Here is a 25,767-nt window from a genome sequence, read left to right as displayed (position 1 = left end):
GGATGTGTGGGGGATCCCCACCTCCTGCTCCCCTCAGCTGCCCCCACATAACCACTTCTGCCCCGTTGTGCAGAGGCAGCTCCAGCACAGCTCACCATGGCCCCTGCCAAGTGGCGCCCTCGGAGCAGGGCTGTCACCCTCCTGCCACTGTCCCTCGTGGGGCCATCCCAGGGGTGACACTGCAGGTCTGTGTCCCTCAGGAGCGGCCCCACCCGATGGCCCTGCCTCCCTGGCCTGGCAGCACCCATGGGTGCTCTCCCAGCTGTGGGCAGCTGGCAGAGCCATTCTGCCCATCAGAGTGAGTCCCTGGCTGGGCTCCACACACCACTCAATTCCTCAGTGCCCTGGCTCTAGAAATGGCCTTTCCTAATGCACGCTTGTACAGTGGGAATGAAACCTCAGCAGGTCTCTGATGCACTCTCAGCTCCGCCCCTTTTGCAGCAGCTTGGAATTTTTTTAATTGTTATTAATTTTTTTTTCCAGAGGATGATGACAATTCCCTGGGGCTTGGTGTAACTTGGGTGTGAGGTTTGATTCCCTGCAAATCACAGCAGTGATGTGATGTTACTGGAGGTGCAGAGCCCATCCCAGTTTGGGGCTGTGATATCCAATGATGGGTGTAGCAAACCGGCCTTATTTGTTGCAAGACCATATGGATTTTATGGATGTCAATGTTCATTAGGGTTTTGGTGCATCAGTTGAGCTGATCTGAGGTTTGGCAAGGAAAAATAACAAAGCAAGAAGAAATCCAGTGCCACAGCGAGGAGCAATGTGATTTTAGCTTTCCTTCATAAAGAAATAGGGCTTTGGAGGTCCTGGTCTGTGCAGGGACATCCTCAAAGCTTTTGGATGCCAGCGTCAGGGTGATGAGTCAGGAGGCAGTGATGGAAAATGGGAGAAATTCATACAGAATGAGGTCGGAAGAGAAGAGAGACCCCGCGGGGGTCAGAGCTGGGTGCCAGAGGTGCAAGGGACAGATTTGGGGTGTCCTGGTCCCTGGGGTGCCCCCGGCAGAGCGGGGGTGCTGGAGGCCCCGCGGCAGCAGCAGCCCCTCGCTGTGGAAAAGGCCGATTTTCTCCCCAAAACTGCTCCCACGTGGGACGTGCAACGTTTGCTCCCTCTCCCTGGCAAAAGCGAAACCCTATCCCTGTCCTCGGTGCTCCGCTTGGGTTTCTCAGGGCTGTTCCTGGCACTTGGCTCCTTCGCCTCCCACATTTCCATCGCCTCTCTCCATCTTTTTTCCACTCCTTCGCTCCCTGCGCCCTCCCCACGGCCCCGCTGCCCCGGCCGCTCCCCTAAATGGGCCAGGGGGCGGATTGTGGGCACGGCTCATCTGCACCGCCCTCCTCCCGGTGCTGCCCTGCTCCTCCTCCTCCTCCTCCTCCCGCCCGCAGCCGGAGCGCCGGGAGAGCCGCGGGGCTGCCGTGAGTAGGGGGCTCTGGTGGCTCTGCTGTCCCTGTGCTGGGAGGCTGGGTGGCTCTCCGGCCGGCTCCGCTGGCTGCTTCTCCTTGGATTGTTTATTCTTTTCCATCCCTGCCCTTCCCGTGTCCTTCGGCGGCAGCAAGAGCCGCAGCCCGTCCGCGGTGGCGCCGGGGCTGTCTCCCTGCGGGTGACACCGGCGTGGCCTCTGCTCGGCAGGGCGATGCCGCTGGAGGACGGGGACCCGCTGAGCCCGGGGGCACGGCAGGTCCGCGGAGAGGCCAGCGGTGTCCCCCGGCTCCCGGCGATGGAGGAGCCCTCGCTACGGGGCACGACAGCGCCTGGTGGCAGCAGGACAGACGCGGTGGCCGAGGGCTGGGAGCCGGGGCCAGCGCTGGGTGATGGGGATGTGACCCCCGGGGCAGCCCCACGGCGAGCACGGCAGCCCGAGGAAGCCCTGATGACCGAGCTTTCGGAGCTGGTGCAGAAGGTGGTGAAGAGCAGCAGCTGGTGGGAGCGGCACGGCGTGGACGTCAGCATCCTTGCCTGCAGCTTCCTCCTGCTCCCAGCAGGTAACCTGGCTCAGCCCCCCAAACCACGGCTGGGGGGTCCCCAGGGCTCCCACTGCCTCCTCATGACTGCCTTGTGCTGAGAGCCTGTTGGCACCTACTGAGGTTGTAACAAAGGCACAACAACTCCCTCACCCCGTGACTTGGCGCACTCTGACCCCACAGCTGGTGACAGTGACACCCGGGGTGCAGCCTGGGCTGAGGGGACAGTGATCTCTGGGGTACAGCCTGGGCTGAGGGGACAGTGGGACCTCAACAGCCTGGGCTGAGGGGACAATGACACCTGGGGTACAGCCTGGGCTGAGGGCATGGTGCCCAGGCAGATGTACACAGGGCAGGACAGTGGGTGATGTGTCCCACCATGGGACATGGTGGTTTTGGTGGCAGTGGCCCTGGCTGTGGTGGGTGCAAGGGAAAGCAGTTGAGCGTGGGTCTCTGGTGGCATGGCTGGAAAGCTGGGACCTTGTCTTGCTGTTGAACTCCTGGGGATGCTGAGATCCTGGCAGAGTAATGGCACCAGTGGAATCCCACATCCCAGAGCTGTGGGGTGGGATCAGGCACCTGCAGCACTCCTTGCCATCGAGGCTGGAAGTGGCCAGATCTTCAGCACAAGGGTGAGTGTGGCTGATCCAGTCACGAGGATGATGAGGAGGCAAACTCTGGCTTGCATGGTTTAATACCTGTAACTACAGCTGAAGAACAGGTTTAGGGCCGTGGCTGGCGTGTTTGGGTGTAGCAACACCTCCAGCCTGGCTCGGAGGGCTGCAGGACATGAGCATGGCCCAGCTCCTGCCCGGCTGGTTTCTCCACAGGGTTCCTGTGCCTGCGGTCAGCCCAGGCCATCCCTTTCCTGGCGGGTGTCCTCACCCTTGGCGTGGTGCATCACACCCTGACCGTCAAGGGCAGCCACCTGGCCAGCCACAATGCCTTGACTGAGTCCAAGTCCTGGAGCAAAGTGTGGGCTGTCTTCTTCATTGAGGTGAGTGGGGCAGCCCCCAAAAACACCCCATCAGCACCTTGTGGTGGTGGGAAATGTTTGGAATGGTGGGAAAGGTTTCTAGTGCTTAACTCTTAAAAGTCCATTCCAGACTGGTTTTTGGGGTCTGTGGGGGGCAGAGCATCTCCCCGTGGTGTTTCATTACGGTTCCAGAGCATCTCCCCAGGTTCCTCCCACACAAGCCCAAGTCAGACAGTGCCCAACCCTGGCAACTTCTCTCTCTCCTCTCCCAGCTCTGCTCAGCTTTCACAGTCGAGCAGGCCACCTACAACCATGTGAAGATCCACCACGGCTACACCAACGTCATTGGCCTGGGGGACTCCAGCACGTGGAAACTTCCCTTCCTGAACCGCTACGTCTACATGTTCATCGCTCCTCTGGCAGTGCCCATCCTAACCCCGCTGGTTGCTCTTGGTACGTGTCCCACGTGCCTTGGGACAGGGTGCTGGGTGTGGGAAGCTCGTGACTTCCCCCTCAGTCTCACCCCACCCAAGGGTCCTGCTTTGTTTGGAGGCATCACATGAACTACACCAGTTCCTGGTGGGACACTGCAGGAAGGGCAGGAGATGCTGCACTTGCTCTGGGGACCACATCTTCTGCATCTACTGAGAAAACACTTCACCTTTTCCTGGGCTGGATGTTGAAATCCCAGGCAAAAGCCATCATGAGCCTGCAGCACCCCAATTCCATTCTCCTTTAACTCAGATCTGTGGCCATAATGGGGTTCAGTCGCACACTCAGGTTGATCAGAGCATCACACGAGGTGTTTGGTGGCCGTGTATGGGGTGGAGGTTTGGGGCAATGCAGGGGCCAGACACAGGGCAGGAAAGGTGGTGGCTCCAGGGAAATAATGGTGCCAGAAAGCAATCAGGGAGAAGAGCCCAGAAAGCAGTAAGAGGCTGGGGAAGCAAAGCTCTCCAGGCTGCATGACCCAGCTGTGGGCAGTGCCAATGACTGGGCAAAGTGTGAGAAACGAAGGTGCGTCCAAATCCCCTGAGTGATGCTGCACAGCTGGATCTGCTGCTCTGGGGAGTCTCCCAGCAGTTTTATAGGGTTTAGGCCAACCTGGAGGATGGGAAAAGTGAGTTCATGGGCTGGGCTGGGCTGTGGGGCTATTGGCACAGCTTGACTGCTGGAGCAGCAGTGGTGATGGGGAAACATCAACACCTCTCCCATGCGCTGCCTCCTCTTCCTTGTGCAGATTTATTGAGGAATGTGGAGTGGAAGGCAGCTCTCCGGACCCTCTGTTGCATGTTTCTGGGGTTTTACTGCCATTACTGGCTCCTGCTCCACGTCTCGGGCTTCCAGTCGCCGTGGTCTGCCCTGCTCTGCATGCTGGTCACCCGCTCCCTCCTGGCCCATCCCTACATCCATGTCAACATCTTCCAGGTAGAGACCTGAAGCTTCAAGGTATCCCAGCAGTGCTGGAGACAGGCAAGCCACCACCCAGTGCCCTGATGCTGCTGGCTGGAGCTTGTGTCACCTTGAGGCGTGTGGGTTCAGTTGTCACCTCCCTTGTGCTGATGTTGTCACCAGGAGGATCAGGCTGGTGGTGCTGGGTGGAAAGTGATGGCCCTTGGAAAATGTCAGGGCAGATGAGTGCAAAGGGTGTGAGGATGATGGGTGTGAGGATGATGTCCTCTGCAGTGGCTGGGAGGGCTGATGTGTTTCAGGTGGTGTTACAGGCCCCGGGGTGGGGAGAGGCTGCTGGCTCTGTGTGGATGTGCTGGGAGAGCAGAGCCTGGGAGCTCCCTGGTGGCTCCATGGACAAACACAAGATGGGGTGACTTTAGGGACAAACCCAGCTCTTGGGCTGACAGAGAGACCCCAAAATGCGGCTCCTTGTGCCCACACACAGGCAGAGCTGCCATTGGCTCTGCTGGGATGGCACTGGGGAGGTGCCACAGGGTGCCCACCCTGCCTGTCCCACAGCACATCGGCCTCCCCATGTTCGCTGCCGACCGCAAACCCCGGCGCATCCACCTCATGAGCCTGGGCGTCCTCAACCTGCCCCGCAACCCCCTCCTGGACTGGTCCTTCGGCCACTCGCTCATCAGCTGCCACGTGGAGCATCACCTCTTCCCCAGTCTCTCTGACAACATGTGCCTGAAGGTGAGGTGACCCCACAGGGTGACTGGGAGGTGACATGGGGACGAGAAATCTTCCCACCTCCACTGCCAGACATGCCTGTGCTGCTCCTTCCCATGTTGGAAACTGCTTTGCAACAGTCCCTAACCCATCTCCTGCCATCCCAGTCCTGTTCTCCTGGGTTTCTGCTCCCTGCTCCTTCTCCTGGCCCCAATTCCAGCCTGCAGCAGCCTTCCAGCAGTCCAGGATCCTCCCAGTGATTCCATTGGGAAAGCATCCCCAGCATTGCACAGTGCAGTTTTTGGTTCAGGCAACATCCAGGCAAATCTCTTATCGCTCTGCTCATGCCCTTACTTGCTGCTCTGGGGTGTGGGCAGTGTTCAAAACGTGGGCTCTGAGCACTGCCCCGGCTGGAGGGGATCCCAAGGCAGGTCCATACAGCGCCCTTCAGCACAGGATCACACAGCAATGCTGTGCCCCTGTGTTCAGTGTCCTTTGCTTGAGCTCAGGGGGCTGGCAGGACCCTCCTCCCCCAGAGAGGTGTCACAGGGAAGGAGGTAACTAAACCTGTGGCAGCCTCCCAGTCCCATCAAGGAGCTGGCTGTGTGGGCCAATAATGATGGGTGTGAACGATGAGCATTCATGGCTGGGTGTGAACAATGAGCATTCGTGGCTGGCTCTCATTAGAAGCCTCATTAGGGCATCTCTCCTAATTTGGAGCCCTCCAAAGGCGTTTTGCCAGGGTGAACTCCCTGTGATGCTGCAACTGGAAGCCACCTTCCTCTTAATATTCACAGCAAGGGTACTACAGCTGGTGCTGCCTGCTCCAGCCCAGCTGTGGGCATGTGGGATGGCTTTTCTGGGCACGTTTCAGGCACCTTGTGCAAACACAGGGCACCCTGCACAGCAGTGACATCTCCTTTGCCCTTGCAGATCAAACCCATCGTGTCTCAGTACCTGAAGCAGAAGAAGCTGCCCTACAACGAGGACACGTACAGCTCCAGGCTCTGGCTCTTCCTGCAGAGATACGAGGAGCTGATGGTCCATGCTCCCCCCATAACGGAGCTGGTGGGCATCCAGTGAGGCCCTGGGGGCTGTTTCCTGCAGGGACATTCAGAGGGATGGTTCCAGCAGGACCAACACCTCCATGAAGTCACCGTGTAGGAAACATCCCTCCCTGAAGTTTTGCTTTTGGCTAGAAAATGGTGCACAGAGCCACTGCAGGGGGAGAGCCTGGTGGGGCAGCACCAGGGACAGAAAAATCAGGATTCCCCACAGTTGTTCCCAGTTTATCCACTCTGCTCTCACACCTGGGGAGAGGAAAGCACCCCATCTGTGGGGGATGTGGCACCAGTCCAGGACATCCAGAAGTGAGAAGCAGCAGGATCTGCAGGATGGAGCTGCAGCTGTTTGGTTGGGGTCTCAGGGAAGGGGTGGATGTGGAGATGGGGCTGTGACGCTGCTGCTTGTGCTTTGCCTGACTTTGGGCTAAATCGGCCCCTTCTAGGAACAAAGATTTGTTTCAAAGATTTGTTTCAAAGATAAGTTCAGCCTTAACACTTTGGGGTGGATTTCCTTTAACACTTTGGGGTGGATTTCCTTTATCATTGGGGTTTTTTGCTGGAGGGAGTCTGACTGGTGTCCTGTGCTGCCCAGGGTAGGAGTGGGGCAGAGACCCTCACCCCATGGGGGTGCCAGTGTTGGGGTGCCAGAGGTGGCCCCAGCCTGGGCATTGCTGTGGGGATTTATCAAGGGAATCAGAGGCAGGCAGGTGTCAGGGCCTGGGAGGCTTTCCCTGCCTGGGGAGGGTGAGCTCTGCCCCCTGTGCTGCTGCCAGGGCTGGGGTGCTCCCCTGGGCATCTGTGGGGAGCTGTGTCTGCCTTTACCTGGTGCTCTGCAGCACCGATGGCAAAGCCCAGCCCAGGGGGAGCTGGCACAGCAAAGGCAGATGGCCAAACTGGGAGCAGGGGCTCTGCTCTCAGCCTGGGGTTGTGCTCTGTGGTTTGAGTGTCCTCCCATCCGGGCTGCACCCCTGCAGTGCCACGTTGGGGATTTATGAGGCTTCACAGGCAAATGTGCCCCAAGGCTCACGGATGCAATGCCCTGGCCCTGGCCCGTGGCAGGGTGATTGTGGCAGAGGGCAATCCATGGTGTTTTACTCAGCTTCTCCTCCAGCACGTCCAGGAGCCTCCTGAGATGCACAGGAGAAGTGTCCCTGTGGTGTGAGGGGCCCTGTATCCATCCACTGTGACCCTTTGGCATCAGAAATGTTGAATTATTGATTTATGCTGGGCTGGGGTCCAGTGCTGCTGATGCACTGATCTGGTGGCATTGCCACCTCTCTGCAGGCCCATGTGGGCCATCGATCCCGGGCATTGTGAAACACCCAGAGGGCAAATCCCACAAATCCCACCCTCTGGGCAGGGCTTGGGCTGGGGCTGGAGCTGGGGGAGCAGCTGGAGGAGCATGGCCAGAGCAAATGGCCTGAATGCTCTGGGGGGTCTGAGACCCTTCCCCAGTTCATCTCTCAATTAAGCATCAGAGATAAGACAAATGTGACAAATTATTGACATTCCCAGCTCCAGCAAGGGGGTGAGGGAGCATTAGAGGTGCTTTTGATTCAGGCAGGGTAATCTTAACCCCACATGTTCCTGTGTGTGGGCACAAAATTCTCTTTTGCCCTCTCTGCTGCAAGAGATCAAGCCCCAGAATGTTCCCAGGCATTGGTCAGAGCAACAGCTCCTTCCCAGCTGCATTTTGTGGATGTTGTTTAAAGCAATGCCAGCTGAAGGCAAGTGTTTGCAGGTCCCTCAGCCAGCAGGAGACAGCCTGTGATTTGGGAAATAGACGGATTATTCCCTGCCAGAACTGGTGGATACAGAAGTTAAAGGGGAAAAGGGAGAATTCTGGAAAAAAAGGAGGATTCTGACTGTGCTTGGAACCCTCCAAATTTAAACTTGCTGCTTTTGTGGATGACGTCTGTGGTGATATTTGGAGCCTTCAGCCTTGCTCCTCTGGGCAGGGGCTCAATGGTTGCTGTGCTGACCTGAGGATGAGGGTTTGGAGCAGTTGGAATTCCTGGTCCTGGCCACAGCCCCCTGAAGGAGCGGGTGCAGAAGGAGGCACAGAGGCAGCTGCCGTTTCCAGCATGCCTTTGCAGAAAGCCATCAGCTCATTTCCAAAACCAGGAGAGAAAGTGTGTGAATTTTATGATCCATATTACAACCAGCTCCTGGCTGTAAACTCCTCATGGTCTTAATTGCATTTTAAGAGCCCCGTCAAGCACTTGCCTGCGTGCTCTGGCATCTGGCCAACTTTTCAATGTCTACTGGGCCCGCTGAGATGATTTTTCTGTCTGGAGTGTTGTGCAGTGGCTGAACACGATGGGATGTAGTGCTCCTGCCTGGAGGTGAGAGCACCAGCATCTGAAATGCGCTGTGATGGGGATGAAGGAGGAAATAGAGCAGCGACCGTGGGGACGCTGGGGCAGGAGTTCTGCCAGCATCATTTATCCACTCTCTCTGGCGTTAATGTTTTACTCTTTACTGAAGGACGCTGGGGTTTTATCCTGCCAAGAGCAAGGTCACTGTGCAGCGCATGGTTAAAATCAGTCTGAGGTTCGCTTTCACCGGCAGATCTCGGCAGCTGGTCGCTGTTTGGGCGGCAAAGGGGCGCAGGCAATCAGCAGCATCAGTGATGATGATGATGATGCTGCGAGAGCGCGCCTGGTACCACGGACGTCTCACCATAGAGAGCGGCGGTGCGAGCGGCCGCCAGCCGGCCCTTCCTTCCCTGCCTCTCTATGGTAACACCGCGCTTCCGGTCCGCCGCAGTGGGAATGGCGCGCTGCCATTGGCTGGCGGGGCCGGGGCGGGGCCGGGCGGTGACGGGAGGAGGGGCTATGCTAAGCAAGGCGCTGTGCCGCCTCACGATTGGTCAGTGAGGAGGAGGGGCGGGGCCCGGTGGCGGCAGCGGAACGCGGCCCGGCGAACGCGTGCCCTGGGGGAGCGGGCCCGGAGCGGGGCAGCCGGGGCTGAGGGAACCGCGGGGCTGCGGGAACCGCGGGAACCGCGCCCCGCAGGGCCCTGCTCCACCCCTGGGGCTGAGGGAACGGCGCCCCGCAGGGCCCTGCTCCACCCCTGGGGCTGAGGGAACCGTGCGGCCCCTGGGACCCCGGTGCGCGGGCTCGGGCTCTCGGTTCTGGGCTCTGCAGCCGTTCACACCCGCCGGCCCCGGCCCGGCCCCAAGCGCCAAGGCCGCTGTCCCTGAGCTCCCGGTGCGGTGCAGAACGCCGGCCCCGCTCTGCTCGGCTGCGGCCATGGCCGGCGCGGGGGGCCGAGCCCCGCTGGGTGCGTGCCGGGCTCCGGGGAGGGGCCGCGCCGGCCCCGGCGGGTGCCAGCTCGGGTGCCAGCTCCGGTGGCTTCACGCCCTGCCTGTCGTTCTCCCCCGCAGGTCTGCGGCGGTGGCTGTGCTCGGCCGCCCCGGCGCCCCGGGTCTGCGTGGTGGGCAGCGGCCCCGCCGGCTTCTACACGGCTCAGCACATCCTCAAGGTACCGCCACGGGATCTGCCCGCGGGGGAGGCCTCTCTGCCCTGCCTGCCTCTCAGCGGTGCTGGGGTGGGTTTGTGGGCTCCTGGCCCTGCTCCAGCCAGGTCGGTGTTGTTGGGAGCTGCTTGGGGCTGCCCAGACTCCACAAAGTCCTTCTGGGCCTCTTTGGTTGGGGTCGGTACCACTGCTTTCATCCCTGCCCTGCCCCTGGGTTGTCCATTCAGGACTTTGGTTGCTGTGAGTTCATCCCAAGTGACTTTTCTAGAATCAAATAATTAGCAGGAATCTGCCTCACTCAAAGCTGTTGTCACTCAGCAGGAATGACATTAACTGTGCGTTTGAAGTGGCTGTGCGGGACCTGCTCTCCTCCCTCCTCTCCCAGCAGAATTAAGACACATGGGTGATGCTTTACCTTGTGTCTGCAGATGCCAGTGCTCTGGGCAGTCAGGTCTGTTGGGAAATGAGACCTGAACACAGAACTGGGCTACTGGCACCCTCCAGAGATACAGCGGCTTAACCCCATCATTAAACCATACTGTGCTGTCTCTGGAGTGTGTTGGAAAATAGCTGTTACTAAGCCTCAGGGACGAATTTCAGGGCTGCTTAATCTCGGGAAGAGGCTGACTCAAAATACAAGATAACAAAAGCCTTGCAGCCAAGGGTCTGTCTAAGGCTCTGACCCTGAGGTGACTCAGCCCAGGCCATGTCAAGGCATGGGCAACTCTGCTGGGGACTGGGAGATGTCTGGCAGGTCCCCAGCCCCCAGGGTGCTGTACTGGCTGCTTCCCAGCTGGCCTGGGGCTCTCTGATCAGCCCCCCAGGCACTGGATGCCCACCAGGGTAGTGTGGAAAAGGAGCTCAGGACTGGGCAGGGAGATGGAGCCCCACAAGATGGACTTGATGGTGGCTGGGGTCACTCTGTGCTACATCTTGTGGTCTGAGCTGGCAGTAACAGGTGCAGCATCATCCTGCTCATGGAAGGGTCTGGAACAGGCTGTGTCTGGCTTGCTGCAGCCCATCCTCCTGCCCTGTATTCCCCCAGCTGCAGATGAGTGTTGCTAGGCTGCTGTGACCTTTCTGTCCTCATCCTGGCTGTGACTTTCTCCTCCTGCAGCACCATGGTGGGGCCCTGGTGGACATCTATGAGAAGCTGCCCGTTCCCTTTGGACTGGTGCGTTTTGGAGTGGCCCCAGACCACCCTGAGGTCAAGGTTGGTGCTGGCTCCCTGCCCTTGCTGTGTGGTTGAGTGTGGTGGGTGCAGCTGAGGTGGTCACTGTCCTTCCTGGTGCCCCAGGCTCTCTGTGACATGGAGCTGTCAGGCCAGAGAGGTCCAGGTCTCCTCCTTGTCCATGCTAAGGCCGCAGACAGGTGACATGGGACACCTGCCATAAGGGCTCAGGGCAGTGGGCCCCAACCAGGGGCTTGTGATGGGAAGTGCTGCTCCTGGTGCTGGTCAGCCTGGCCCAGAGCAAGGCCAAGGAGCACAGATGGGTTTCTGTGTCCCTGGGCTGCTCATTGCTGCTGCTGTTTGCCCCTCAAGCAGTACCCATTCTGGGAACACACAGATCTCCTCATGGGGGCAGTGGAGTTGGGCTGTAGGGGCTCCCCTGGGCAAGGAAAAATTAAACCAAGTATTTCCCAGCCATTTTCCTTTGCCTGGCAGTGAGTGGTACCCAGGAGTATCTGCTATATCTGAGCTGGAGTGGAGGTGGTTGGAAGGGTGGGATACAGAAGATCCAGACATGGGAGATCCAGACACAGCAATATCTTGCAGCGGCTTCCTCTAACCCCTGGAGACCCAAAGACCGAAATGCCTGGATCCCTTTGTGTGAGAGGGGAGGAATGGACATGCTGCAGACACTGCCCCAGCTGATGTGGTGGTGTCTGTCCTGTCCCCAGGCTGAGTCCATCTGGGGCTGCAGGGCTGGGAGTGGTGGTTTTGCTGTGTAGCCCTGATCACTGAGAAGAAAAAGGCCTGGATGCCATCGTGCCCTGCATCCTCTCTCAAGGAAGGGGCTTTCAGGAAGGGTTGAGATGAGATGCCAGCAGAGGGGACCAGGTGGGCTGCAAACCTCACTTTTGGGAAGGAGTTTTCCCCTGCAGTGGGGTTTATTCTGAGGGGCTGAATGTACTGGGAAGGTCCTGTCCTCCCTAGGTGGGTACAAAATATGGATTTTCCTTTCACAAAGGGTGGTGGAGAGAGTGCCAAGTCACAGCTGTGCTTATCTCCCCGTGAGTTATCTCTGGCTGTTGGTAGATAAGAGTCTCAGAATACCTTGATTGGGATGAGGCGGTGAAGATCTCAAGGCTGGAGGGGGCAGGCCCAGGGATGTGCTGTGAGCAGCAGCCTTGGCCTGGCTGTGGCTGCAGCTGTGGCTCTGTGCTCTCTGCAGAACGTCACCAACACCTTCACGCAGACGGCGCGCTCGGGGCGCTGCGGCTTCTACGGGAACGTCACCGTGGGCAGGGACGTGACGGTGCCGGAGCTGCAGCAGGCGTACCACGCCGTGGTGCTGGTGGGTACCCGAGCCTTGGTGCCCCTCGAGTCCTGGGGAAGGTCTGCAGGGTTGTTCTCCACTGGCATCTTGGGAAGAGTGTTTGGGTGAGGTGTTTCTGGGTGCCTCGTTACCATGGGCAGCTCTTCCCAGCCTTGGGACAGCTCAGATGCTGGCGGGCTTGTCCAGAGCCCTTGCAGGGGGCATGTGCTGGAGCATGGCATCAAGTGCAGGTCTCTGAAACTTCTCCCTGTGCTGGCCAGTGCTTATTTTAGCCTGCCATGGATTTGTCCTTGCTCTGATCAGTCCTCAGCTTGTCATGCTCTGCCTTGGACCAAGGACATTGAATTTGGCTCTGGAGCCCAGGACGATGAGGTGGATGAAGCCCCTGTGCTTGGGCTGTGTTTAGCCCTTCCACTGAGTAGCTCAGCCTTTGGGAGGGGATATCACAGCTGTGCAGTGACCCTGACAGCAGCTGGACGGGGGGATTTGTGTTTTGGTGTCAAATCCTGCACATAGTGACATCTCTGACTGTGCCTGCTGCCTCCTCAGAGTTATGGTGCTGAAGACAACCGGGTCCTGGGGATCCCAGGGGAGAACCTCCCTGGTGTTTACTCAGCCCGAGCCTTCGTGGGCTGGTACAACGGGCTGCCCGAGAACCAGGATGTGAGTATGGCCCTGTGCTTCCCTGCCCTTCCTCCCGTCCTTCTTTCCATCCCAATACAGGCATTCAGCTCCAGATTAAGTCCTGAAAGGCCTGCAATTGGAAAAGATTAGCAGAAGCCATGTTAAATCCTTCTTAGATGGTAGAAATGTGAACAATTTGCACATCAGTGAGAGTGGATTAGCTGGCTGTGCACGTTGGCAGCACATTTTGGCAGGGCCAGATGGGAACCTGTAGGGGTGATGCTCTGCTTCCTGAGGAGCTTTTTTGGCCAAAACAGCTCCTGCTCCCAGGAGGGCAGGAAAGGTGGGAAGGGGGATCATCTGGGGTGCCTGGAGCAGCTGTGTTGCTGTGTCTGCTTGGGGAGGGGGCTGGTGTGTAGTTTGCCAAGCTGCATCATCTCTTTTTGGGGCAGAGCAGGGTGGAAGGGAATTTGGGTGGTAGGAGCGGGTCTAAAGGGCTGGACATTGTGGAGGCCATGTGGATTCATCACAGCTGGGTCTCTCCCCACAGCTAAAGCCTGACCTGAGCTGTGAGACAGCGCTGATCCTGGGTCATGGCAATGTGGCACTGGACATTGCCCGCATCCTGCTGTCCCCACTGCAGCTCCTCAGGGTGAGTGATGGCAGCTCTGCCCCGTGAGGGCAGCCCATGCCCCAGATTCCCTCCCTGCTGGGTGCCTGCTGGCTCCCACCAAAACCTCAAACTCCTCTGTCTTTGGGATGTTTCCCCGGGAAGGCTGCTGCCTGTTGGGTGCACCCATGGATTCACGGTCTGTAGGGAGTGATCCAAGGCTGTGGCCAGGACTTGGGTGATGCTGCAGAGGCCTCTGGATTGCTCTGCTGGCATCCAAAGCGTTGGAAATTGAGCATCATCCCTATGAGAAGCAAAAGAGGAGCCACTTTCTCACTTCTGCCACCAAAGCAGAAACTTCTGTTGAGGTTTATCTTTTTCTGCTGGAGCTGAGGGCAGCAGCCTGGTTTCAGCTGGTGGCACTGGGCAGACTGGTGGACCTCATCCCTACAGACAGCTGGGAGCTGGTGTGCACCAGCTGCTCCATACAGCTGCTGCCCCAGATGTTGGCAGCAAAGGCTTTCCCTCTGGGAGAAATGCCACGAGGTTTGTTACACCTGTGCAGCAGCTTCCTGTATTAATATCTAAATTAAATTATAAAAGCCCCCAAACTTGGAGACACTGCCAACCAGTGACTTAAGCCAGCTGGGAGCAGTGCTGCAAAAGACATGGCACTGGTATGAGTGCCAGGGTGGGCAGGTAGTTCCTGACAGGAATATTGGTCTGGAATGGTTTATCCTGGTGACCTTGTGTCTCTCCCATCGTGTTTTCTCTGGACAAGATCTTGCAGTCTGGATAAGCAGACATGATTGAAACAGAGCACAGGATTTCTGTGAGGTGCCAGTGCCAGGCTGAGGCTTGTGCTTGTGCTGGAGCTGCCTGGGGCAGGCAGGTGCTGATTTGAGCTGTGGTTTGCAGCAGGTTTCATCCAGAGCCTGTATATCCTCAGCTGGGAATTTCCCCAACAGCATCTGCAGGCACCTCAGGATGGAGCTGAGTGAAGGCTTTGCTCTGTTAGCCCCAAGGTGAACCTGCTGGGTGGATCCCCCGAGGCAGTCACGGGGTGCTGGCTCGTTACCTCTGGTGCATTATGGCCTCGGAAAGAACATTCAGTGATGAGGGACCAGCTGTGCAAATAGCTCTGTGCAAAGGGAGATGACTTCTTTCCCGTCCTCGCCCGGGCTCTCTGCATGCACAGCCAGCTTTTCTGCTGATTTTTCACCTTCAGAGGCTGTGCCTTCTCCCCAGCTCCCTCCAGATCTGCCCTCATCCCACTCTGCTGTCTCTGTTTTGCAGAAGACAGACATCACTGACAGCTCCCTGGCAGCTCTTGCCTGCAGCAAGGTGAAGCGTGTCTGGCTGGTTGGGAGGAGGGGACCTCTCCAAGTCGCTTTCACCATCAAGGTGAGGCTGGAGGTCCTGCTGTTTCCCAGAGCTGAGCCCCAAACTGCCTGTCCCTGGTGGGGAGGGGTGGTTTGGGGGTGAGTGTGGATCCCAGGCATCCTCCTTCCTGCACCCATTTCCTGGCTCCTAGGGGTTTGGGGCTGTCCTCTCTCTGCTGGAGGTTACATTTTCCTGCCCACAATTCCCAGGAGCTGCGGGAGATGATAAACCTGCCTGGTGCCAGAGCTGTCCTGGACCCTGCTGACTTCACAGGCCTCGAAAGTGCTGTCAAAGGTGAGGGAAGTGTGCCATGCTTGTCCAGACAGGGACTCACCTTGGCAGGTGAGCAACCAGGAGTGATCTGCAGGTGCCCAGAGTGTACATCAGAAAAAGTCTTGTCCTGTACTTAATGCCTGGCTCATGAAGGCTGTTACCATGGTGTGTCATGTCCTCAGAGTGCCAGGAGGCACCAAGACAAGGGAACATTGTGTATCTCTGTTTGTGCAGCCACTTAGTGCTTACACTCTGAGTGATGAGGGCAGGAGGCTCAGGAGGGCTGAGGGAACCTTGCTGGGGAGATCCCAAGGCTGTTGATTTAAGAGCTTCCTGCAGACCTGAAAAGAAAACACTGAGTTCAAGGGTGTCCAGAGACCTGCTCTTCTCCACGGGCTGCTGCCTCCAAGCACCAGCAAGACAGGAAATTGCAGACTTTGATTTGTGTGTCCCACTGGCCTCAAGCCTCAGGAGGTCCTCTGGTCACTTTGACTTGCAGTTTGTCATCTCAAAGGTGTCAGGCTCCCACCAACATGACAGACTCACATACTGACACAGCCCTGACATAGCCTTGGCCCAGTGCTGTGTCTCAAGGGGTTTTTGCTGATTCCTGTTGTGAAGATTTCTCTCTTTTCCTAGATGCTTCCAGGCCCAGGAAGCGACTGACTGAGCTGATGATCAAAACAGCCCTGGAGAAGCCAGTGGAGATGCAGGCAGGGGCAGCAGGGGCAGCAGCCCCCCGGGAGTGGGGGCTGAAGTTCCAGCGCAGCCCCCAGGAAGTGCTGCCCAGTGCTGATGGGAGCAGGGCGAGGGGCGTCCGCATGGCCCTGACCCGCCTCGAGGTACCGGGGGGCTGGGGTGGAGCAGGACACATCCATCCCTTGGGAATCTCCCCAAAGACACCTCTGTGTGCCCTGGCTGTCAGGAGTGGCCTCTGGCAGGCTCTTAGGGAATCTGATACCAAAAGAGCTTCTGGTACCACAAAGAGTTTTTCCAAAGTGAGCTCTTTCCCTGATGCTGCTGCAGAATGGCCTTTAGCAAATACCCAGGGGTCAAAGATGCCAAAGGGGACTGGAGGGGGCTGTTGCTCTGCAGTGGTGACTGTGGTGGTCAGCAGCCTTTTCCTCCCTCTCTCAGGGCTCGGGTGACTCTGCCAAAGCCATTCCCACTGGAGATGTGGAGGAGCTGGAGTGTGGGCTGGTGCTGAGCAGCATCGGCTACCGGAGCCTGCCGCTGGACCCGGCCGTGCCCTTCGACAGCCAGCGCGGGGTCATCCCCAACAGCTCGGGCAGAGTCGAGGGTGTCCCAGGTCTGCATCCACAGGGATTTGCATGGGGCCTGCTGAGCACAGCTGCTGGGCTGGGGGCTTTGGGGTGGGAAGTTACTCACCAAGGGTATGGGTATTGCACATCTTGGAGAGTGGGAACTGAGGGCATGAGGTGCCTCTGTCAGGGGTTAAGAGCTGGCCAGTCTCCATCTCTTTAGGGTTGTCTGGTTTAGCACAGGGGTTTTACTGCACCCTGTTACTAAAGTGACACAGCCCATGCAGCTGCTTTGTGCTGATCTGTAGGTACACAAACTCCTGCCACAGCACTGTGTAAGAGTCTATTCACCTCACCAAGGGGGGGAAGAGGGCAGGGACTTGCAGCCAGAAGGATCCAAGGCCACGTGCTGACCTGAGCCTGGCTGCTCCATGTGCCCCTGCAGGTCTGTACTGCAGCGGGTGGGTGAAGAGAGGACCCACAGGCGTGATCATCACCACCATGAACGACAGCTTTGACACTGCCCAGTCTCTGCTGGAGGATCTCCAGGGGGGTGTGCTGGATATATCCCCTTCCAGAGAAGGCTTTGGGCTTGTGGAGAGCATCCTGCACAGCCGAGGTCAGTGCGAGGGTCAGTAGCAACCAGCAGGAGGGATCAATGCAGCCAAACTGCTCCTGGATCTGTGAGGGAGCAGAGTCCGAACCATGGGAATGGATTATTCTGCTGTTTTGATGTTCCAAAGCCCAGGGAGAACAGGGCTTGAATTCTCTCAAATATCTGTGTCATTGCTGAGGTTAATGACCACTTTCTGGGAAGGGCCAATAAAAGCAGCACAGACCTTGGGTAAAATGTCAGTGTCAGCTGCCGAGACAGTGAGCTATTGCTCTTGAGTGGTTTTCCTAGTAATCCTTCCAAGCAAGTTAGGGGAAAGATTAAAATGCCCAGGAGAGTAATTTGCTGTAGCTGTGTTTAAAGACATTCAATTAAAGTGTGTGTGTGTGTTTTGCCTCTTAAACTGTCTGAGGTTTAACAGTGAACTGGAAGCATTTTGTCCCCCGAGGTGGTTTGTGCTCGCTGTTGTTACGGCTCACAAAGGTCTGACTGATCCGAGCCGACTGGAACCTGCCACCCCTCTCCTTGTGGCGTTAGGAATTATTTCTCCTTTGCGAGGCTGAGCTCTGACACCGTGTCAGAAAGGGCAGCTCTGCTGCCACATCAGGGCCCTGCCAATGGGGAGGTGAGGCTGAACTTGTTCTTACTTGGTTAAATTCTCTCTCCTGTGTCTCACCATCACCTCAGGGGTCCGTCCCGTTTCCTTCTCGGACTGGGAGAAGATTGATGCTGCGGAAGTGGCGAGAGGCAAAGCTGCTGGCAAACCCCGGGAGAAGATCGTGGATCCTGCGGAGATGCTGCGGATCATCGGTCACTGAGGCAGCCCTGGTGGGGCCCTGGCACTGCCCCAGTGGGACCGTCCTGGGGCAACACCAGTGGGTCATGAGCAGAGCCAGGAGCACAGGGCTTCTGTCTGGGGCTGGTGGTGGCTCTGGAGGGGTGTGTGACACTGGGGCCTCTCTGGTAATAACGAACTCTGGGTTCCCAAAGTCTCAAGACCTGAGGCTGTTGGCTGGCCCCACATCCCTGCAGCCAGCTACCATTCCCGGGGGTGGTTCTTGTCTGTCTTTGAAACATTAATGAATCATGCAGTGCAGGTGAAGGGAGGTGTGTGTGCACCTGGGGAACTCCTGACCAGCCATTCTCTCACAGCAGGTCACATGGAGAAGTTTCCCTGTGTCTTGCTGCCTCCCCTCTAAGCCACAAGCCAAATGGGTTTGTTGCCTTGTCATTCATGCCAGAGCAGGCGTCTTTTAATAATGATGTTTTTTAAAAAATAAACCCTTCCAGGGAAGCCAAAATGGACCTACAACTTGAGTCTGGGCTCTTTGTCTGCCACTGCCTTGACCTCAGAGCTGCAGCTCCTGCAATGTCCCAAGGCAAGGCAGCTCTGGGTGCTCTCCACTTGTGAGCTCTACACAAGTAGAAAAGGGCATTAATTTGCTTTCTACTTCCCACAGTTAATTTGCCTTCTGCTGCCCACAGTCTATCTTACAGGGTAGATTGGGATAACAAGCATGTAATTGCCTTGTTCAGGATCATGAGGGATCCTGTGTCCATTGGTACCTGCCAGTGCTGACTGGTGCAAGCAGTGCCTTGAGCTCTTTCTCTCCTTTCACTGGTGGGGTTATATTATTTTTTGTCTGTGTGTTTTGAAGCTTATTAAATGCTTCTCTTAGCCCAGATTGCCTACGGTGACGGTGTCAGGTTTTAAGCCAGATTACAAGCCGTGAGCTGTAATCTCCTTTTATCCCTGGCGCAGGGGCAGCGTCAGCGGGGCCCCTTCCCTGGCTGTCCCCAGCCCCCCCCCCGTGCTCCCTGCCAGAGCACTGCAGGATTGCAACCCCTCCTCCCTGGCCTGAAATGGTGACAATGGCAGTGGCTCTGTGATGGAGGCACAGGAGAGATCGAGCTAGGGCAACCTCCACCTCAGCCCAGCTCTCACGGCAGAGGACTTGCCCACAGGGCACTGTTCTCTCACCTCATCTCTGACTCAACTCAAGGAAGGGAGATCTCTGACTTCTCCCTATTTTTCCCTTTTTCTCTCCCATACTTTTCTATTTAAATCTCATTTGAAAGCTCATTAAGAAACTCAGGAAATGTGATAATGGGAACTCGTACTCAAACGAGCAATAAAGCTTTTGTGGAACAGCTGTTTGTGTGATGTGGCTCTCCTTACGTCTCGTGGCTGATGCAGTCCTAATGCTGAACTCTCGAGCAGGAGATTACATCAGTGCTGGGTTCCGAGGTGAATCAGAGCTTTGGGAAGGGGGAGGGAGGCGAGGGGGCTGCACCTACCACGGGGAGCAGCAGTTCAGCTTGGCAGCCCAGCCAGGAATGTGACAGCCAAGGAGTTGTTGTGGCTGCATCAAATCTGAAGGTTTTGTGAAGAGAGGAGATGGATCCTCCCCAGGATTTTCTTCCATATCGCCTTGAATGTTGATGCCAGGGTGCTTTTGTAGCGGTGGAAAAGGCCACTGCTCATGCTGAGCCTGGCACGTGGCTGTTCCCAAACTGAGGATGCTTCAGGGTAGTTTTTGGGCTGTGATAACAGATTAACAGGAGTGTCTGTCCTTGCTGAGCTCAGTGACTTTGCTCAACCCTGAACTTGGCCAAGGCCCTGGGGTTAATGCTGGTCTGTGGGAAAATCATGGGATGATGAAGGTCAGTGAAGGGCAGGGACAGGGGACTGAGCCTCATGGGCAGAGGGAGGATGGCTACAATCATGTAAATTTTTATTCAACGCTTCCAGCTCCCTTTCCTCTTCTGCCTACGAGCCCAAGCCCCAGCCCTGTGTCCAGGTTTCTTCTGCCTCCCCATCGCTGTCGCCGCCCTCCATCCTCCTCAGGGCACGGGGCTGCATCCCGCTCTGGAAGGTCCCTGTCCCTGTCCCCGCTGCCGCGTCGTTAGGTGGCGCTGGGAGCCCGCACCGGGGAGCGTGGGGCCGGGCGGGGATGGGGGTGACCTGGCACCCCCGGGCCGGGGGCTCCGGGCAGCCTGGGGCAGCCCTGCAGGCTCCCGCTCGCATCCGGGCTCTGCTTTCGGGCATGAGTAACCTTGTGTTTGCCCCTGGTGTGTCCCCAGCGCGGAGGGGCAGCAGGGCAGCCTGGCCGGGCAGCCATCCCCTCGCCCTCCGCTCTCCTGAGCGGCCACAGCAGCAGCTCCAAGGCCATTTTCTGCTGCAGGTGAGGAGCTGGAAAGGCGATGCTGTGAGTGACACCCGTCTGCTGTTGGAAAGAGGCCTGAAACACTGAAAGTCGTCGCTGCCAGCTCTGCATGTGGATTGCCGTGCTTGGATGAATTATGGCTCAGCTTAGCTTTAATGAGGCTGCACAAAGCTGCTGGAGGTCAGCATGTGGTGAGCGATGGCCTGGAGAGTGGCTGGACACGGCTCCCTGCTCCCACTTCCCTCCCTGTCTCCCGTGTGCTTCTCTGAAAGGCGGCCAGACTGGCTGTGGGGCCGAGCTTGCCACACTGTGGGGTGGTGACATGGTTCCATTTGGGTCTTTGCAACTTCCTCTTGTAGCTTTGCACTGCTGTGCCTCAGTTTCCCTGTCTGAAGATGTCCAGGCAAGCTCCTCAGGCTCGTTGGCTGCCTGTGGGCTCCTGCCTTGGAGCAGCATGTCTGGCACATCCCAGAAGCTCCTGTTGATGCTTCATTTTCCAACCATTCCCAGAAGACAAGAGCAGATCTCTCACTGGCTTGGCTAGTTGACTGCCTGCTGAAGTTGGCCTCTTCCAGTGAGTATTTAGAGCCCACAAAGCAGGAGGTTTCCTGCGCTCTCGAATAAGGGAAAAACCAGCTGGAGTTGGATCTCTGGCCTGGCACTGAGGAGCTGTGTTGCTGTTTAAAGCCAGCTCACGCGACCAGAAGAATGGTTGAAAAGGCTTTTCCCAAGCGTGGCTAATACTCGATTTTCCAGCCCCATCCCCGTGGCGCAGGGGCGGTGGCCAGGCCTGTGCCGGCCCCTCACTGCAGGAGTCACCGAACTGCGGCACCCGGAGCCCGGCGAGCCCAGCGCCGGCTTCTCTCCACAGGAATCACCGAACTGCGGCACCCGGAGCCCGGCGAGCCCAGCGCCGGCTTCTCTCCACAGGAATCACCGAACTGCGGCACCCAAGGCCCGGCGAGCCCGTCTGCACCGGGGCCTCCCCACAGGAGTGACCGAACTGCGGCGCCCGGAACCCGGTGTGTCCGTCTGCACCGGGGCCTGTCCGCAGGAATCACCGAACTGCGGCACCCGAGGCCCGGCGGGCCCGTCTGCGCCGGGGCCTCGCCGGGAACAGATGGCTCCGGAGAGTGCTGACCTCAGCGCCTTGGCTGAGCACAGCTCCGGCCCTGCCTTAACCCACCCTCACTCCTTGCTCTCCCGGGCACATCCCTCATATGCTCTTCCCGTCCAGATCCATCCCCAGCCCCGGGCAGGGATGGAGAACACGTTGGCTCTGGGGTCATTGGAGTGGGACACCAGCCCCACTGTGCCCAGGAAGCCACTTCACTCAAGGGACAACATCATCCCTTCTCCCAGAGGCCCCCAAGCTCATCCTTGACTCCAAACCCACCACAGGCTCATGGTTTTCCTGCCCAGTCTTACAGATCCAGCCTTGCCAAAGTCTTTGCTTGTTGTTGAAGGGCTGTGCAGGGTCAGGTAGTGGTGCTGCGAGTCCAGATGTTTTCCCTCTGTTTGGCATGAATGGCTTTAGAAATTGGGACTGCATGAGCCCATTTCTCAAGGTCAAGAGAGGAGCAGAGGTGTAGGAGATGCAAACTCCAAGCAGCTGTTTCGAGGAGTTATTTAGGGATACGACAGCAGCAGATAAAGTTGTTGGTGGGTGATGTCTGAAAGAAGTGATTTCCTTCCTTCCTGGGAAATTTCCATTTCCAGCAGCTTTGTCTGCCTCATCCCCAACCTCTGGGGCAGCGCTGCAGGCACATGCCACCCCAGGGGGAGGAAATAATCCTGCGGGGACAAAACCATCCCTGTTTATTTTTGCTCCCTTAATTACAGTGAAGGTAGGACATGGTGGCAGCAGAGCTGTGCCAGGTTGGAGCTGCACCAGACCCATGCCAGGCATGCACCATGCACAGCAACATCCCCGTGCCTTCTGTCCCACCTTTCTCCTTGCTCCACTCTCTGCCTTGATTGCTTTTATGGCTGCTGGGATCCAAAATATCAGCCAGCTCTGTGTGACTATTTAAGCACTGGAGCCCTGAATTCTCTGTGGGATGGAGCAGACAGGGGAGGTGGGGAAGGAGGGGTGGCCCTGTCAGCTCAAGGTGGCACAGTGTGGAGAAAGATGATCTACACCTGTGTTTACATCTGAAGTGAGACCCAACAGGAGAGGGGACAGGAATAGGAGCACCTGGGCTCAGGCCTTCTTAGGTTTTGGCCAGAGTTCTTGGGAAGGAGAGGTTGGCAGCCAACAGGAAGGACTGAGATGGATGCAGGGTGGGGATGAGTGCAGGGCAGGGAATGGAGGTAGGCCCATGGCCAAATCCCATGTGCCACAAGTGTCACCTGCAAGACTCAGCTCTGGCAGAGGGACCTGTGGGCTCTGATGTCAGATGCCATTAGCAGGCTGCAGACGCTTGTGGGGACAGCCCAAGAGAGCTGTGTCACCCAGATGCCCCTCTATATTTGCAGGGGCAGCTCTGGCTTTGTGCTGGCCATGCACAGATGCAGGTCCTCTCCTTCCCCAAGTACTGGTCTAGGATGTACATGGATTAGAAACCTTACACTGACCCTCCCAGGAACAGGAGCTGATGCTGGGGTTTGTCTCACAGAGCTGGAGATACCAAAGCCTTGGTAAAACCTCTCCTGGCTGGGGGTGGGTGCTCTGAGTGGCTCTGGGTGCAGGTTTGTGCTGGAGGTGGGGGTCCCCAGGAGCTCTGCAAGGCTGGAGTTCTGGGGGAGCCAGAATGGAGGGGGCTGGGGCAGGATGTGGGGCTTTACCCGAGTTTAGGGTGTGAGATGGCAGCGGGGTGCAGTGGGCTCTGAGGAGTCTGCACAGAGCCCAGGGCGCTTCTCTGACTGGTGTTGGCCTAGATGGGCAGTGCAAACCTGGGCAAACATCAGAGTCCCAACACGAGCCTTGCACATTCTCCTTGCTCCCTCAGCCTGGCTGCCAGCGAGCTCTTCCCTGCAGGAGGTGGCTGCACACCAGGAGCTGTCAGAGCACCATGCCTTGCATTTATCAACCTGCTCACAGAGCCTCCTGCAAGAGGAGATGCCAGGGAAAGGTAACGAGGCGATGGAGAAGCTGGCTGAGCTCCCTTTGCTGGGACTGCCGTGGTGAAGGGACCAGCTGGGATGCCGAGGGTCGCACACGGGGCCACAGCCACAGCAGTGGGAAGGAGGAGGATGAAGGTGGGGAAGGTGCCTGTGTTGTCCCCACCCAGCCCAGAAAGCTGGGCAATGAGGGCACAGTATCCCCTGGCAGAGTGGCACTAAGAGGAAAAGTGCAGCTGCATTTCCTGAGGCTGTGGGCTCCATCCCAGGGTGCCAGTGGTGCTCCTGTTTCAACCTGGCCCTTGGTAGCCATCAGGGCACTTTTTTTTCTTTTCCTGTTTTTAATATAGAAAGGACCTTAGGTGTTTAAATGCACAAATGAATTATTTTGATGATGCAGAACAGTCCCCACAAGCTGCATCATGTCTGGTGACCCAGACCCAGCAGCAGGTTGGATTTGGGAACTCACTGCTTTCTCCCAGAGAAAAATGTTGGGGTTTTCTTTTTTAAGACATTGAAGGACTTTGCCAGGAAAACTGCAAAACTGCAGCTGGGCTCTCGGGGCAGTTGCTCACTGCGAGCCACTGGACCCAGTGGAGAGGAGATGTGGCTGGGGGGCCTGGCATTTCCAGACACCTTCCAGCTTGTCACCGACATCTTTCATAAAAATCCTTTCTTTAGGATTTTTCCCCCTTCTGAGAAGCTGTGGCCTCAGCAACAAAATGTAAACAATGGTTATCTGCTGCTGTGGAATGCAACAGGTGGATCCATGATTGGTCTTGGGTGAATGTTTGGATTTACTGACCACTCACGGCAGAGCTGGGTCTCACTCTGTGCTGAGACACAGCCCTTTTGTTCATTCATTCCTTTTCTATTCTTAGCTTAGCTAGCTTCTGAGAACTTTCCTTCTATTCTTTTACCATAGTAATAATGTAATATATATCATAAAATAATAAATCAACCCTTCTGAACATGAGGTCAACATTCTTGTCTCTCTCTTCACCCTGAAGACCCTTGCGAGCCCTGTAACACCAGCTGTGCCCAGTTGTGGAGCAGACTTGGGGTTGTCTCTGTCTCACGTGTGGGGATTGGGCTGTGATGGGGATCCCCATGGGATGGGGATGCTGCGGAGTCATGGATGTGATGGTGGAGCTGGGTATTGTCCCAGGTGTGGGGTTGCTGTTCTCCCCTCAGCCCAGCTGGAAGCTCTGCTGGGAAATATTTGTGAGCCAAGACCCTCTGAGGGATCCAGTCTATGGAGCAGTCAGTCCTGGGAGAGATAAATGAAAACCCTGAGCTGCTGGAGGAGTACTAAAGGCATGGGAACATCTCAGTGCTTCTATGCCAGCCCCAAAGGACCGGATCCCTGAACACTGACCCAGATCCCTGGAACGCTGTCCCACAGGCTCTGTCACTCCGGATCGTGAAGGCAGCAGAAAGGGTTAAATGCAGCCACTGCCTCCTTCAATGTTTAACCCAAGGTCGGCCCTTTTGTCGACCTGGGAGGAGAATTTGAGGTGTTGAGGACCTGTTGCCAACCCTTAAATCTGCCTTTGGGCAAGAGAGTGGGCAGTGCTGCCAGAATCAGGCAGAGGTGGGCAGCCTGAGGCTGAGGAGCAGGACATGGCCAGCAGGTACCCAGGACAGGACAGATCCTGCATGCCCCATTGCCCTGAGCCCTCACACTGCAGCAACCTGAGAGATTTGGCTGAGCTCTCCTGCAGAGAGCGGGTGCTGCTTTACAGGGATTAAAACGTAGCCCTAGATGCATTTTTCCTTTTCCTCTTTTTTTTTTTTTTTTTGTTTGTTTGTTTGTTTGTTGTTTTTGGTGCCTTTGCACCCCCGAGGTGCCCCAAAGGCACCCACAGCACCTGGGCAGAAGGTGGCCAGGCTGTCTCAGGGATGGTGTGTGGAGGTCCTGCATCAGGCAGCTCATGGCTGAGCACAGACAGAAGGATTTTAGGCAAGTTGAAACCTCTCTGGAAAGGACCTCTCCAAGCCCAGCAGCCACAAGGATGCTGTTGCAGGTGGCTGCAGTGCCAGCCTGGGTGGCAGACGCCCAACACCCATTTGGGTGGCCCTGTCCCTGAGCCAGGCGTCTGTCCCCGGGGAAGGCAGAGGGGCAGTGCCTGGGCACGGGCACTGCTGGCACCTGGCTCTGTGCTCTCGGGGTGATGCCCAGGGTTTTGGTGGCTCTGAGCTGGGACATGGGGAGGTTCGGGAGAGTCTGCCCCCCACAGTGGGGTCTGAGTTGAGCTCCGACTCCTGCCAGGTCCTGCCAGAGCCGTAGTCCATCTGCCTGCAGCCATGGCTCATTTTGGGGCACCACCCAGGACAAGGGAGCCCCAGCAGGGCCCTGCCTGTCTCCCCCCTTCCTTTACTGTATCTCTCCCCTTTTCTACCCCCCCCGCCCCAGCCGGTCCCCCAGTCTGGCTCGCTCTAAACCAGTGCTGCGGGATCAGCTGATGCTTTAATACTGGCGACAGCTGGAGGATGCTGCTGCCTGCGGGGGCTTTGCTCAGTGTCACCCCCCTCCCCGTGACCGATGGGGACCCTGAGGCTGTCCTGCACCGCCCGGGGGGCACCACGGTGGGCAGCTGGCCGCTCTCCACCAGTTCAATCAGCAAAGGGATGGGAGATGTTGGCGGGAGGGA

The 25,767-nt window shown here is 57.4% G+C and overlaps 2 protein-coding genes across 3 annotated transcripts; both read left to right on the top strand.

The window, feature by feature from the left end:
- The first annotated feature begins 1,284 nt into the window (after positions 1-1,284).
- FADS6 (fatty acid desaturase 6) lies at positions 1,285-6,602 on the top strand. Its single transcript, XM_064728753.1, has 7 exons — positions 1,285-1,424; positions 1,639-1,991; positions 2,801-2,967; positions 3,219-3,399; positions 4,187-4,374; positions 4,918-5,097; positions 6,007-6,602. The coding sequence occupies exons 1-7, from the start codon at positions 1,300-1,302 to the stop codon at positions 6,154-6,156; spliced, it is 1,344 nt and encodes a 447-aa protein (XP_064584823.1). The 5' UTR covers positions 1,285-1,299; the 3' UTR covers positions 6,157-6,602.
- A 2,294-nt stretch (positions 6,603-8,896) lies between these two features.
- Positions 8,897-19,036, top strand: FDXR (ferredoxin reductase). 2 transcript variants are annotated; one of them, XM_064728607.1, is made up of 12 exons: positions 8,897-9,008; positions 9,526-9,623; positions 10,735-10,830; positions 12,014-12,136; positions 12,668-12,781; positions 13,293-13,394; positions 14,649-14,756; positions 14,945-15,029; positions 15,648-15,850; positions 16,146-16,317; positions 16,716-16,889; positions 17,571-19,036. In XM_064728607.1, exons 1-12 carry the CDS (start codon positions 8,912-8,914, stop codon positions 17,699-17,701), a joined length of 1,503 nt encoding a protein of 500 aa, XP_064584677.1. In that variant the 5' UTR covers positions 8,897-8,911; the 3' UTR covers positions 17,702-19,036. The 2 variants fall into 2 exon arrangements, with proteins under 2 accessions (XP_064584677.1, XP_064584678.1); XM_064728608.1 differs by lacking the exon at positions 8,897-9,008 and adding an exon at positions 9,034-9,422.
- The last annotated feature ends 6,731 nt before the right edge of the window (positions 19,037-25,767 follow it).

The sequence above is a fragment of the Zonotrichia leucophrys genome, chromosome 18 (genome assembly GCF_028769735.1).
Source record: "Zonotrichia leucophrys gambelii isolate GWCS_2022_RI chromosome 18, RI_Zleu_2.0, whole genome shotgun sequence".
Taxonomy (NCBI): Eukaryota; Metazoa; Chordata; class Aves; order Passeriformes; family Passerellidae; genus Zonotrichia; species Zonotrichia leucophrys.
This window is presented reverse-complemented; position numbering and strand designations above follow the sequence as displayed.

Bases quoted from the DNA above. Each gene is read 5' to 3' on its own strand.
- FDXR (XM_064728607.1), top strand. From the start codon at position 8,912: ATGGCGCGCTGCCATTGGCTGGCGGGGCCGGGGCGGGGCCGGGCGGTG. The intron at 9,624-10,734 runs GTACCGCCACGG...CTCCTCCTGCAG, and splicing joins CGGCTCAGCACATCCTCAAG to CACCATGGTGGGGCCCTGGT. The intron at 10,831-12,013 runs GTTGGTGCTGGC...TGCTCTCTGCAG, and splicing joins CAGACCACCCTGAGGTCAAG to AACGTCACCAACACCTTCAC.
- FADS6 (XM_064728753.1), top strand. From the start codon at position 1,300: ATGGGCCAGGGGGCGGATTGTGGGCACGGCTCATCTGCACCGCCCTCC. The intron at 2,968-3,218 runs GTGAGTGGGGCA...CTCCTCTCCCAG, and splicing joins GGGCTGTCTTCTTCATTGAG to CTCTGCTCAGCTTTCACAGT. The intron at 4,375-4,917 runs GTAGAGACCTGA...CCTGTCCCACAG, and splicing joins TCCATGTCAACATCTTCCAG to CACATCGGCCTCCCCATGTT.